Source organism: Phyllostomus discolor, chromosome 3, assembly GCF_004126475.2.
Source record: "Phyllostomus discolor isolate MPI-MPIP mPhyDis1 chromosome 3, mPhyDis1.pri.v3, whole genome shotgun sequence".
Classification (NCBI taxonomy): Eukaryota; Metazoa; Chordata; class Mammalia; order Chiroptera; family Phyllostomidae; genus Phyllostomus; species Phyllostomus discolor.
Window position 1 is genome coordinate 211,398,249 of NC_040905.2, and position 13,984 is coordinate 211,412,232.

At 64.4% G+C, this 13,984-nt stretch overlaps 1 protein-coding gene across 2 annotated transcripts; it reads left to right on the forward strand.

Annotated features, from left to right (window-relative positions):
• The first annotated feature begins 4,666 nt into the window (after positions 1–4,666).
• PRRT1B (proline rich transmembrane protein 1B) lies at positions 4,667–13,715 on the forward strand. Of its 2 annotated transcripts, XM_036022387.1 has the most exons (5): positions 4,667–4,946; positions 9,314–9,323; positions 11,141–11,617; positions 12,294–12,437; positions 13,234–13,715. In XM_036022387.1, the coding sequence occupies exons 1-5, from the start codon at positions 4,936–4,938 to the stop codon at positions 13,381–13,383; spliced, it is 792 nt and encodes a 263-aa protein (XP_035878280.1). In that variant the 5' UTR covers positions 4,667–4,935; the 3' UTR covers positions 13,384–13,715. The 2 variants fall into 2 exon arrangements, with proteins under 2 accessions (XP_035878280.1, XP_028386535.2); XM_028530734.2 differs by lacking the exon at positions 9,314–9,323 and having other exon boundaries at positions 4,667–4,945; positions 11,136–11,617.
• Positions 13,716–13,984: the final 269 nt, after the last annotated feature.

The following is a 13,984-nucleotide window of genomic DNA, read 5'->3' on the forward strand; positions in this document are numbered from 1 at the left end:
GCTCCCCTCCTCCCTAGCCCACCCTCCACATCCCACCACTGCCTGGCTCGCGTCCGCCAGCCTCCCCCTCTGGAACCTTCGGTTGCTCCCCACTGTCTTCTGCAGCAAGCGCCTCCTGCCCTCTTCAGCCTGCCGCCTGCGGTGGGCAGATGCCATCGGATGACTGATTTTTAGACTTCCGAGCTAGGCAGAGACTCATGCACTGAGCCAAGAAGGCAGAGGCGGGTCTGTCGGGTTCCACCCGTGCCCCAGTGCCTGGCGTGGAGAAGGCAAATACTGATGGGCTCGAATTGTAGATTGCCCCCAGGCATCGAAACGCATCGCGGCTCCAGCGCCCAGTGCACTGGAGTGCTCCATGCCTGTTTGATGCCGCCGAAACGCGACGAAGGGGGCGCCGAACAGCATGCAGACATCGGGCCAGGTCCCCGTCTTGTAACTTCAGAGGTATTCACCTACCTCTGGAGGGGTCACAGGCAGCTTGGGGGTGCAAGGGCACTCGGTCCTCCCGAGCTCTGTGGATCTGGACACGGGGGAGCTGTTGAAGGGACCACTGGGTCAGCATGGAAAAAACCTCCACCTGGTGGAGGGCAACCTGCACAGGAGCTCCAAATGGGAGGACCGCCCACCTGTTCACAGTGACCTGGCAAGGCCAGGAGCCAGGCACCGGGGCCAGAGCTGGGGCCAGACCCTGCCTCGGCTGAGTGACCTGGGCAGTAACGCGATCACTCGGTGTGTCCTGACTTCCCAAATAGGGGAATGGCGTGACTTTGTTCAATTAACATTTGTTAAGTGGGGCACGGGGTGCAGGAAAGTGAGCAAAGTTCAGCAATAGACTCAGACCAGAGAGACCTTGAAATAGAGAAGTTTATTACTCAGGTCCTGGAGGAAGGGCACCGCTGGCCTTGAGGGGCCACCCGGGAGGTCAAGGCCGGGGGCAGGCAAAGATGCAGCACCTGGGGCGCATGCCTGCATCGGGCCCTGAGGGGGGACTGCTCCCAAGCTGAGGCTGGATGGGCCGGTCCCACCCACAGACCTTATCTGGGAGCACAGATGGGGAGTGTGCCAGGGTGGGGGGTGGGCCGGGAGACTGCTGGTGTCCACGCTGCTGGAGAGACCCTCTCGGGAACTACGTTTGCTGTGACCGGGCTGCTGCCTTGGCCATGCGGACAGAGCAGCTGAGCTGGGCTGGCATGCATGGGGCTTGCACGGGGCCTGGCCCACGAGAGGTGCCCGGTGGGTGTTTTCCTCAATTCTGTGTCTGTCTATTTGCCAGTGTTCCTCACAGTTAACCACGTTAACTCTGTTTTCTTTTGTGTTCTTGATGCCTTTGGGGGCCTTACAGACCCGGGGAGAGACGGCCCCTCCCTGGGCCGGCTGGTTCTTAGCCACAGTGAAGGGAGCCAGCCAGCCAGCCCCCCACCTCATCTCACTCACACTCCACCAAGCCCAGGCCCGGACTCCCTTCCTCCCAGACCCCATCCTCGGCCAGACGGACTCTTCCTAGCAGCCCTTCCCCCAAGGCGTGCCGGCCCCTCCCCTGCTGGGCCGGGCCAGCCTCGTCCATGCTCACAGTGGCCCCAGCATGTCCCTTGGAAGCCACCAGCACAGCTACGACTAGGCAGTAGATGCTGCAAGCGCCCGCTTCCGGTTCGTCTGGCGAGCCAAGGCCCCTGGAGGGCGGGGCCTCGGCTGCTGTCTGGCCGCGCCTCCCCGCCACGCGCAGAGGGCGTCCGCTGTCCGTGAACGAGGCGTGGGGTGAGACCTGCCGCTCCCGGGTTTGGGTTTCTCGGAGCCAGGGCAGGAGAACTCGCAGGAGTGGCCTGTGCCCGCCCCCTGGGGTTCTGCGCCTCTTCCCTGTTCCCCAGCCCCTCGAGTTCGCGGGAGCTGGGGAAGCGCGGGCGGCCCTCCCCCCGCCACCCCCTTATCCAGCCCAGCCGCCCGCAGACACCCGTCTGCTCTGGTCACGTGTCTTTTCCTCAAACTCAGCTCTCGAAAGAGTTCGGCGGGTGCCTGACGTTCCAGGTGGTGCTTCCTGCCGTTTCCCTGAACCCGTGTCCGTCTCAGAAAAAGACCCAAATACAAGTAAAACGAGGCCCGTCCACAGCCCCTCCCCCGGGGTGCACCATGGGTTCAGGCGTTTGCGCTTCTGGCCTGAGATGGCTGCGGCCGAGGGCGTGGCGTTCGGTGGCGTTGGGCTAAGAATCTGAATCTCGGTGGAGCCTCAGACGGCCCGTCGAGGGTTCAGGGAGAGGAACCCACGGGTCACCGAGTGGTCGTGAGCACACGGTTACTTCTCACGCACCATACAGACCGTTGGGAACCCGCAGCTCTCAGACCAAAACGTGGAATGCAGTCACAGAGCCGCGTCCACGGGGAGGGCCCGTGACTTCCTCCCGCTGATCGGTTATGTTCGGACTTTCCTAATGGCAGTCAGCGGGGTAGGGGTTACCTCGGGTCAGTTTTGGGAAGTGAGTTTTGCTTACAATTTCCAGAGGCATAAGCAGGAAGTGACCCAGGTCAAGTCAGTCGTGCAAAGGAAGCCGGTTCGGCTCAGCACACCTGAGCTGGTTGTATCCGCTCCAGGAATGTTCTCGGCTGGTCTCCGTTTGTTCTTTTTATTTTATTTTATTTATTTTTAGAGAGGGAAGGGAGGGAGAAAGAGAGAGAGAGAAACATCAATGTGTGGTTGCTGGGGGCCGTGGCCTGCAACCCAGGCATGTGCCCTGACTGGGAATTGAACCTGCGACACTTTGGTTCACAGCCCAAGCTCAATCCACTGAGCTACGCCAGCCAGGGCTGTTCTTGGTCCTAACAAACCTGCGAGGTGGGTACCATCATCACCCCACTTTCCTGTGGGGGAAATTGAGGAGTCGGTGGTGGTTCCACGGCCGACTCCCCGGAGGTTTGTGGCTGCGAGTGGACTCTCGGGTCGGGAGGGCTGAGCTCGCAGGCTCGGGGAGGCAGTGTGCCCTCCCGCACACGCCAGACAGGGGAGTGCCCGATCTCCCCGCTGGGAGGAAGAAAGGGAAACCCAACCCCACTCAACAATAGGCCCTTGAGTGGAGACGGTCATCACAGCCAGCCAGTGGTTGGAGCCAGCCTGCCCTTAAAGGGGCCGGGACCGGGTCATGCCTGGGGGTGTGGGAGCGGGAGCCACAGGCCCCCAGATGGCCGGGGCTCCGGAACTGGCCCTCTGCGCACAGCTGGAGCCTAGAGGGACTGCCCGTCTGCGAGCCTGGGGCGAACCTCGACCCAGGGGCTCTGGGCAGGAAGAGAGTCATCCCTAAGGAGGCCGGACCCTGGGCCCCCACTGCCCTGGAGCCACCCATGCCCAGCAGAAACCCCAGACAGAGAGAGTAACAAAAACGGCCCAGCCCACCGCTGGGGACTCCCCAAAGGCTCCCCGGAGACAAATGCAAAACTGCATCACATCCCAGGCACGTGTGTGGCACCCATGGGGCAGCTTCCCAAGACAGGCCCTGCGCTGGAGGAGCTCACCGAGACCCCGAAGGCCGGAGGACTGTGCCGGCTGCGGGCGGACAGGCAACGGGGGCTGCCAGTGGACCCCCTCGTGTCCGAGGGGCTGGAGGTGGATCGCCAGTGTGGAAAGGGTTTTACTGGGTCGGCCGTACAGTCCATTCGGCGTTCCCCTCGGATGGCTCTGGTAGCGCTGGTCTGTGACTTCATCTGAAACAGTTTTGTTAGAGTGTATTGTGACAGCTGTCACATCAGTGTGCATTTTTAAAAAGCTTACCTAAATTGGTGGATTTTTGTGCAGCCATTTTAATATCGAAGATGGAAGAAAACGGGCAGCATTTTTGGTGTATTGTGCTTTATAGTATTTTTAAAATATTTTATTTATTTATTTTTAGAGAGGGAAGGGAGGGAGAAAGAGAGAGAGAAACATCAACGTGCGGTTGCTGGGGGCCGTGGCCTGCCACCCAGGCATGTGCCCTGACTGGGAATCGAACCTGTGACACTTTGGTTCGCAGCCCGAGCTCAATCCACTGAGCTACGCCAGCCAGGGCTTAAAGTGGTTTTCAAGAAAAAAGTTTTAAAGCCCACTTGAAGAGGAAGCACGCGGATGAGAGAGTGCCTGACAGCAGAGAAGGCACCAAGGGGGGTGGGGCTGGGGGAGGACGTGGACTTGAGGAGCCGAAGGGAACTTCCAGAGAAAAGCGAAGGCGTCGCAGTGTTTGGGAGGGCGCCCCCCGCGCGCAGCGCCCCTCTGCGGTCTCCGAGGGGCGGGGTGCAGCACCCTCGGCCGCGGCGCCGCAGGTGCCCCACAGGTGTGCGCCTGTGCGTCTGCGATCGGGTGATGCCGACGCCGACCGCCTCTCTTGCGGGAGGTACTCTGTGCAGGTAACCCAGTTTCCGTTGAAAACCTCTTCCACCCGCGGAGCTTAGCTGCCGCTGGCGACTCTCGCCCGTGGCCACTATCACGCGCCGATCTAACGGCGATTCTCCCTTTCGCCCCTTCCTTCCGTCGCTGCGTCGCCCGCGGTCCTCGCTGGCCACACACACCCCCCGCCGCGCGGCCCGGTTAGCGCACGCCCCCGCGCCGCCTCGCGCGCCCCCCAGAGCCCTCCCGGCCCCGGGAGCGTCTGCGTGCGGCGCCCTGCCCTTCCCCACTTCTGCCCGCCGCCGCCCCCCTCCCGCCGCCCGCTCCCCGGCCGAGCGCCGCTGCAAACCTCGCCCGCGACCTTCCTCCCCCGCGCGGTGGGCGGCACGCGGGCTCGGCCTCCGCGCCGGGGCGCGCGGGAGCCACCTGTTGACACAGATTTGGGCAGCCCAGGCGGTCAATTATTAACCGACCGTGCAGCCGGCACCAGGAAACCCGAGCCGGCGGCGAAAGCGGAGCCGGGCCCGACGGCGGCGGGAGGCTCCGGGCGCAGGAGCTGCACCGCCCCGCCCGCCCCGCCGCCGGCCCGCGCCATGGACGCAGGTGAGGACGCGGGGGGCCCGGTGCGCGCTGTGCGGCCCCCAGCCCCGGCCCCCGGGGTCCCGGCGGGGGGCCGGCGGGCGCAGGGGCGGGAGCGTCTTTCCGCCGGGCCCCTCGCCGCCCCGCCCTGGGACAAGCCTCTCAGAACCCGGGGTGTGGGGACCCGGAGGCTGCCGTGGACAGTTCGGCAGCTTAGGCCGTGTCCCTCCAGCTTTGCAGGTGCCCCGGAGAGGGGGTGGTTAGGAAGGGGCGGCCTTTGGGGGGCTCCTGCATCCCCACATTGCTCCCCAGGGCGGGCAGCAGGGACTCCCGCAGGGCAAGTTTGGGGGCATTTTCCACTCCGCCCCCTCTGGCCACGCTGAAGTCCTTGTAGCGGGGGCAGGGGCCGCCCTGGCCGGGGGGTGGGGGCAGAAACAGGACCAAGGGGAGGGAAGGGACCCCAGGGGCGAATCAGAGACCCTGAGAGGGGCCCCGAGCCAGAGAGATGAGCGGACGAGGGCGCGACGGCAGAAAGGCCCCTTCAGGGGACCCCGACGGCCCGACCAGCTCCAGGCGCCGGAAGGGGTGGTCAACCGAGACCGCTCTCCGTGCCTGCCCCGGGCAGCCCCCGGCTGCCCCCAGCTGCAGGGAGCTGGGGGGTGCAGAGCCCTGCCTGGCGCTCCAGGGACACCCCGGGGTGGGAGGGAGACCCGGATTTCTTCGGCCACCAGCTCCCGTGCGGGGACGCGGCGGCGAGGAGAGGCGTCTGGCCTGGCTCCAACCGCCGCCGCCGCCCGCGACCCTGGAGCCCCTCCCCACCCACCTGCCGGCGCCCTCCCCTGTGGAATGTCCCGCGGAGGCCGGGTGTCCCGAACCTGAGAGCCCCGGCGGTGACCGGCAGCGCCGCTGGCGCATTTATTTACTCTGCGGCCCTATCTCGGGGCCATCGGGCCAGGTATGTGCCCTGGCGGGGCCCGGGGAAGCTGCGGTTTTTGTTTCGATAAGGGGCGCGGGGGCGCGGCCTCCCGCGGGGACGGACCGCGGAGCGCCCAGCCGGCGGCGGCGCGGGTCGCCGCTCAGCTCTCGCAGCTGTGAAACGGGGTTTAGGGAAAGAAAGGCGCAGGGAGGGCGACCCCGAAAGGAGCACGGCCGCACGTCCCCTGTCGCTGTTTTTACTAGCGGTGTGTCGCTGTTCCGGCGGGAGAGGGACTGGTGCGTGCCTGCCCGCCGGGTCGCCCAGCCCGCCGGCCCGCGGCGCAGCGCTGGGGCAGGGCCGACGCCCACGCGCGGTCGTGCACGGAGGGCCTGGCACCTGAAACGGTGCGAACCCCACCCACCGTGGGCGGCACCGTCACTGCGTCGCCCCTCGGACCTCTTACCTGCACAGCTTCGTCCGCTTAGCAGCCCCCAAAGCTCAGGAACCGGGGGGGTAGTTAGGGTGTTTTGGTGGGTTAGCGCACAGGGTTGCATTTCTGACCTGGAAGGCAGGCGCGAGGCAGGGGAGCATCCCAACAGCACGTGGGGCCGCTGAGCGGCGGGGCTGGTGGTGCCTCGCCTGCCAGGTGGCTGCGCGCTCCCAGGGCGGTTCAGGGCCTCCCGGGCAGGGTGGTGGGTGCTGGCAGAGGGCCTCGCCACTAAGTCACCTGGGCCGGTGGCCCCCGGCTCAGCCAACGCTGCTTCTCATTTCCTCCCCGGGTCCCAGGGGCGTCTGCCTTGAGTATTTGGAAGCTCCAGCCCTCGGCGGGGTGGGTGAGGCTGGGAGATGCTGCCCTGGGAACTCTGGCTGGTGCCTCCCCCAGGGATGTTTAGGTGTCCCCACACTTCCACCCCGAGTGGACCAGCGGCCCCTCAGCCCCCCACCCGGGGCCCTCTTGGAAGAGCCCAGCCCTCTGGACCCAACAGTCACAAACCTTTGGGACGTTTGAGTGTGGACCTTACTGCCCGAGAGCATCCGGCCCCCTCCCGCCCCCTCTCCCAGCTCCCCCAGGCTGGCCAGACACCCAGACTTTGGAGGGCGGGCGGCCGGGCCAGTCAGAGAGAACCTTCGCGCTTCACGGGCTACACGCCGCGACCCCACAGCCTGGAGGAGCTGCCCAGGGACTGGGCCCCCAAGGCCCTCACCCAGCTGCCCCGGCCGGCTGGGCCCTGACACCTGGACACCAAGGGGGGGGGGGAGGGAAGGGGGAGGGAGGGGCTCTGCCCCGTCACCCCCAACAGCTCCCTTCCCCTGCTCAACCCTGTGTGTGGTCTGGCCCGGTCCCCACGCGGCACCACCGGAGTCCGGCCAGGTGCCTGCACCCCAGCGGCCCTCGGCCCCCTGCTCGGGCTCAGCTCCCTGCAGTCCCTCCCTGCCTGCAGCCTGGGCCTCCTCCCCGCCCTCTGGCCCTCGCTCGGGGCCCCCACTGCCAGAGGAAACTTCCTATCAGTTAGTTACCCGTCGGTTTTTGCTGCATAACAAACCACCCGAAACTGAGGGGCTTAAAACAACAGCACTTGTTCTGACTCAGGGTTTCTGCATCTGTCGAGATGACCGTATGAGTCTGAGCCTGCGTGCGGCTGCTGTGGGGTGGCGTGGTGGCGCTCTGTGGGTGTTAAACCGCCCTCGCATCCCCGGGGGCGGGGATCCCACCTGACCGTGGTGAATGGTCCTTCCACTGCATCGTTGAATTCTGTTTGCTGGTGTTGTATTGGAGAATTTTGGCGTCTGCGTTCATAAGGGACATTGGCCTGTGATTTTTATGTTTTCCTTGTGGAGTCCTTGTTTGACTCTGGTCTCAGGCAATGCCGGCTTTGTAAAGTGAGTTTGGGGGTGCTCCCTCCTGTCCTGTGTTTTGGAAGAGTTTGGGAAGAGTGGATGTTCATCCTTCGAGTGTCTGGTAGAGTTTACCATCTGGTCCCGGACTTCTGCCAGAAGGCTTTGGGTTACTGGTTGAGTCTCCTTGTTAGTCATGAGTCTGTTTCTTCTGAATTCAGTCTTGGTAGTTGTATGTTTCTAGGTATTTGTCCACTTCTTCTGGGTTGTCAGATTTGTTGGTTTATCATTTTTCACAGCAGTCTCTCATGACCTTTTGTATGTCTGTGTTATTAACTGTAACATCTCTTTCGTTTCTGATTTTGAATTTTCTCATTTTTTTTCTTGCTGGGTCTAGCTAAAGGTTTGTCCATTTTCTTTATCTTTTTAAAGAACCAACTGTTTACCCTGGCTGGCGTAGCTCAGTGGATTGAGTGTGGGCTGGGAATCAAAGTGTCCCAGGTTCGATTCCCAGCCAGGGTACATGCCTGGGTTGCAGGCCAGAACCCCCAGCAACCGCACATTGATGTTTCTCTCTCTCCCCCCCACCCCATGTATCTCCCTCCCTTCCCTCTCTAAAAATAAATAAATAAAATCTTTAAAAAAAAAAAGAACCAACTCTTCATTTCATTCATCTTTTCTATTGTATTTTTAGTCTATATTTCATTGATTTCCACCCTGATCTTTATTTCCTTTCTTCTACTAACTTTGGGTTTCCTTTGTTCTTCTTTACCTAACCTAATTCCTTGAGAGTGCATTAGGTTTATTTGAGGTTTTTTGTTTCTTTTTTTTTTTTTTTAAGATTTTATTTATTTATTTTTAGAGAGGGAAGGGAGGGAGAAAGAGAGAGAGAGAGAGAAACATCAATGTGCGGTTGCTGGGGGCCGTGGCCTACAACCCAGGCATGTGCCCTGATTGGGAATTGAACCTGCGATGCTTTGGTTTGCAGCCTGTGCTCAATCCACTGAGCTATGCCAGCCAGGGCTGTTTTTTGTTTCTTGATGTGGGCATTTATTCCCTCTTAGAACTGTTTTGTACCCTACCTGGTGTGGGTCAGTGGACTGAGTGTCGTCCTGCGAACCAAAGGGTCACCAGTTCGATTCCCAGTCAGGGCATGTGTCTGGGTTGTGGGCCGGGTCCCCAGGAGGGGGCGTGTGAGGGGCAACCACACACTGATGTTTCTCTCCCGCCTGCCCCCTCCCTTCCCCTCTCTCAAAAAAACAAAACAAAAACAAACTGCCTTTGCCGCGTCCCGTTAGCGTCGGTGTCTGGCATTTCCGTTTCCGTGTGTCTCGAGATCCCCTTCTCGAGGAGATCTCACGGGCTTCTCCCGTGGTGTCTCCTCAGACCCGTTGGTTTCTCAGGAGTGAGTTGTTTAACCTACAGCTCTTGTGACTTTGTCGGTGGTTTTTTTTTTCCCTTGTAACTGATACCACTGTGGTTGGAAACGATGCTTGATATGATCTTTTTAAAGATTTTATTTATTTATTTTTAGAGCGTAGGGGAGGGAGAAAGGGAAGGAAACATCAATGTGTGGTTGCCTCTCACGTGCCCCCTACTAGGGACCCGACCCGCAACCTAGGCATGTGCCCTGACTGGGAATCGAACCTGCAGCGTTTTGGTTCTCAGGCCGGCGGCACTCAGTCCACTGAGCCACACCAGCCAGGGCTGCTTGATATAGCTTTAATCTTCCTAAGTTTTACGATTTGCCGTCTATCCTGGAGAATGTTCCCTAGGCACTCTAGAAGGGTGTGTGTTCCACTGGTTTTGGGTGGGATGATCTGTTAAGTCCGTCCGGTCTCAGGAGTGGGTGAAGGCCACTGTTTTGTTGCTGAGTGTTGTCTGGGTGACGCATCCGTTGATGTCAGTGTGGTATTAAAGCCCCGCCCCCCCTCCACGCCCATCATCATAATGCTGCTTCCCCTTGCGGGCCGGCTAACGTCCACTTTGCCTGCCCGTGTTCCCGTGCTGGGTGCATAAATATTTCTGGGTGTCGTACTCCCTTGTGGGATCGCCCCCCGTATCACCACGTAATGCCCTTCTTTGTGTCTCACGAGTCTTTGTTCGGCAGGTTGTGTGGTTGGACGGAACCCCAGCCACCCCAGCTCTCTGCCGGCCCCACGCGCATGGGAGTGTGGGGCGTGTTTCCCGCCCCTGCACGCAGGTCTGGGCCCGGCTCCAGAGCGAGTCTCCTGTGGGCAGAGGGCAGACCGGGCTTGTTTTGCTTTAATCCATTTGGCCACTCTGCCTTCTGATTGGATGATTTAGTCCCTTTATGTTTAAAGTAATTATGGATAGGCAGGGGCCTACTGCCATTTTCTTCACTGTTTTCCGGCTGTTCCGGCGACCTAGTTTTCAAAGTGTGGACAGAGGTGTGGAGGCACAAACACCGGGGCAGGTGTGCGGGGCAGGGGCCCTGCTGCGGGGGGCGGGGGGGCTGGCGGCTGGGAGGCGCTGGGGCGGGGAGCTCTCTGCCACTGGGGACCCCTCCCTCCAGGGTCCTGGCCTCTGCTGCTGCCAGTCAGCTCTGGGGGGGCATGTGGTAGGGATGGGGGGCATCTCAGCGAGGCCGTGCCCTCACTGGACCTCTCACTGCGGTGCCTGCCTTCCTCGCCTCTCTGCCTTCTAAAGCCGCAAGGACACTTGGGAACTGAACTTCCAGGGCCGGTCCCTGGGCCCTGGGCCGCCGCCCTCCCTGTGGGGCCTTGAAACCCAGCCCAGGTCCGGCCCCTCTCCCAACCCCTGCCCGAGGCCTGGAGGCGCTCCCCGGCCTGGCTGCCCTCCGGAGGCGCAAGGGTGCCCTCGGGAAGTGTGCGGGTGCCTCCAGAGTGTGCTGTGTGGGTGCTGGAGCCCGGGCCCAGGGGCGGGCAGCCGGGCTGCTGAGGGCCTCTGCACCCCGGCTTCCGGGTGCCATCTCCGCCCCCACTCAGGTCTCGTCCCCTCTTTGCCCTTAGTGACCTCCTGGCTCTCTGATTAGCCAGGGTCTGGCCGGTCCTGAGCACCGTCCCCCCTCTCCAGCCCCGAGTCGGATTGTTTCAGCTCCTCTCCTGGCTCAGCCCCCTCCCCCACTGGGTCTCAGGACAGCCTCTGGGGGGGGGGCGGGCAGGGGCTCCCTGGGCCCATAAGCTGTGGCTGCAGTGCCCGCCCGGGGGCAGGACAGGGCCCCCCAGCCGAGGCAGGGCCTGCGTGCCCACCAGCCCAGCACCTCATTTCCCTGAGCCTCGGTCTTCCTGTCTTGTCTCTGCCCTTTGCAGCGGGGAGTCTTCGAGGGCCCCGCGTGGACAGGCCCTGGCGCGGGCGCGGGAAGGGTCAGGACCCCGCTGGGGCTTCCTCCGCACGGGGCTGTTCTGGGGCCTGGGGAAGGAAGGAGTCCCGCCCGGCCGTGTCCTCCTGGGGTTCGTGACGCCTGCCGTTTCTCCCCAGGAGCAGACACGAAAGGGGGCGCTGGCCCCACGGCCCCCGAGGACCCGCAGGGCCCAGAGCTCCCGCAGCTCCCGCGCCGCCCGCAGCTGCTGGACGAGGACGGAGGGCCCCGTGAGCAAGCCGACGCGGACGGGGCCAGCGCCCCGGCCCCGGAGGACCCCTCGGCCGACTCCCAGGCCGAGGCTGCAGCCGCGGCCGCGGCGGGGACCCCTGCCCAGGCCCAGGCCCAGGCCCAGGCCACGGGCGACGCCAGGCAGGGCCCCAAGGTGGCGGCCGGCGGCATCCCCAACATCGGCTTCGTGGGCGAGCCCCCGCCCTACGCGCCGCCGGACCCCAAGGGCGTGCACCTGCTGTACCCGCCCTTCCCGCAGGGGGCCGTCCTCTACCAGCCCGGGCCCGCGCCCCAGGCGCTGTACCCGCCGCCCGCCACGCCCCTCTACCCCGCGCCCGCCTCGCCGCAGCTGTTCGCGCCCTTCCCCGTGGTGAGTGGGGCCCCAGCCCGCGGTCCCCCTGCTCGACGCCAGCCCGCTCCACGCCCACCTTACCCCGCCCACCCCTCCCCTCCTCCCACGTGCTCGCGCCCGGCTTGCCCCTCACGTGATGCCCACTCACCCCGTCCGTTCACCCCTCGCTGCCCCCCACGGGCCGCCCTCCCTGGGTGGGCTCGCAGGTGATAAGGCGCCATAAGCAACCCCTTGCAGAGGGGGCCTTGGTGCCCAGAGGAGGAAAAGGAAGGGGCTAGCTCAGCTGGGGAGTGGGTGAGTCTGGGGGGCTTCCTGGAAGTGGGGGCCTTTGTGCTGGGCCCCGAGGGATGGACAGGAGAGTTCGTCTAGAGACGAGAAGGAAGGGGCCCCCAGCCAGGGCTGCCGTCCAGGCGAGGAGAGGAGTGCAGGGTGGGAGGGGGGACCCGATGTGAGGGGCCCAGGGCCCCTGGGTGGGAGGTGGTTTGATTCGATCTCAGGATCAAGCAAAGCCCCCGGGCTGCCCGTGGAGGAGAGCCCAGAGGTCCCCGGGGGTGTGTCCACGGGGACGTGAACACACAGCGGTGACCGGACCCCACGGAGCGATCTGCGGAGGGCGGACCTGAGAGGACTCCGGGGGCAGCGACGGTGCTGCCCGGGAGGGGCAGGCGGCCTGACCCGGCCCGTCCGCCCGCAGTACAACAGCGCCCTGGCCGCCGTGCCGGGCCCCGCCACCATCGAGCACCGGCCGCTGCCCAAGGACTACATGATGGAGTCCGTGCTGGTGACCCTGTTCTGCTGCCTGCTCACCGGGCTCATCGCCATTGTGTACTCCCACGAGGTAGGGGGCGCCGCCCGCCTGCCCGGGTGGGGGCGGGGCTCCGGCGGCTGCCTCTCGGGAAGGAGGCAGGGGCGGGGGTCGGCGGCCGCTGTTGCGGGGGCACCTCCTTCGGTCTCCTGCCGCCGCCCCCGCCTCTCGAGGTCTGCGCTAGGAAGCCTGGCTGAAACGATTCTCACTGAAGGTGACCACAAGGCCCCAGACGCTGCCCCCCCCGCCCCGGGGGGCTCGTGTGTGATGGGGCACAGACTGCCACTCGCCCACCCACCCTCCCTCTCATCTCTTCTACCCACCTGTCTGCTCACCCACTCACCACCCCTTACCCCCCCCACCCAGTCACCTACCCACCATCTCGATGGCCGCCCCCCCTGCCCGTCCCCACCACCCCACACAGGGCAGGCCCTGGGCGCCCACTGGTGTCAGTGGCGAGGACATTCTCTCAGACGGAGCAGGCAACCCTCTGGGGGCCCCTGCCGGAGGCAGACCCGGCCGTGGCCCCACAGCCCCCACTGATCGAGCTCCCCCGTGGCCAGCCAGCCAGCCAGGGCTGGGACAGAGGCCCCTCTTGGGACAGCTCGGGGTGGGGCTCTGGAGGCCGCCCCTGCCTGAGAATTCTGGCCCCACCCCAGCAGCGTGGCCCTGGGCGGGTCACCTCACTTCCCTGAGCCTCTGCTTCCTCCTCTGCCAAGCGGGGGACTGCAGAGACACTGCCGGGAGCGGCCCCCACGCTTCTTGGGGTGTCAGCCTCCCGGCGCGGGCTGCGGGGGCTCACCCCCACCCCCGCCCCGTCTCGTTGCAGACCCGCGCGGCCCTGAGCCGGGGCGACCTGGCCCAGGCCGAGGAGGCGTCTCGCAAGGCCCGCTCCCTCGTGCTGTTCAGCCTGCTGTTCGGGGTCTTCGTGTCCACCAGCTGGGTCATCTACGTGCTGGTGGCACTCTACCTGCCCTGAGGGCTGGTGGCGCTTCGGGGACGGCATGCCCAGAGACACCCAGCCTGGCCAGCCTCGCGTGGACTCGGATCCCTGCTGGTGGCCGTCTGTCACCTCCAGAGGGGCCCCGGGGGCAGGAGAGGGGGGGTTTGGGGCATTCAACACACCCATGGGTGGGCCTCAGCCCCGCGGGTGGTCCAGGGCAGCGCCCTTACCGGCGGTGGCCCCAGGACCCAGGCCCAGCTGTGGGTTGGGGGCCCCCTGAAACCCCATTTCTATGGCACCTCCTCTGGAGGTCTTTGGGGCGCTGTGCCGGCCTGGGACCTGCGTCTCTTGCCTTCGCCTTGCCCCAGGGACTTTGCAGGGCCCAGAGCCCTCAGTACTTTCAGCACCATGGGGAGAGGGTGGACACACCCCACATCCCAGCCTCCGTCCCCACAGGCAGCCTGGCCCTGGGATCGCGGGGCCCAGCTGCTGGGTTCCCTCCTTCCTGGGGGCTGGTGGGAGTGGCCTCCTCCCCCCTTGGTGGCTCCTGGCTGGTGGCGGTTCTCGGCCCCTGCCCCCTCCCAGGCCAGGCTCTCTCTGGCTGGCCCTGTGTCCAGGAAGCAAGGCCACCGTGCCT

What these genes read in the sequence shown, in the direction of transcription:
- PRRT1B (XM_036022387.1), top strand. An exon ending in TGTTCGCGCCCTTCCCCGTG is followed by an intron (nt 11,618 to 12,293) that starts GTGAGTGGGGCC and finishes GTCCGCCCGCAG; the next exon opens with TACAACAGCGCCCTGGCCGC. An exon ending in CCATTGTGTACTCCCACGAG is followed by an intron (nt 12,438 to 13,233) that starts GTAGGGGGCGCC and finishes GTCTCGTTGCAG; the next exon opens with ACCCGCGCGGCCCTGAGCCG.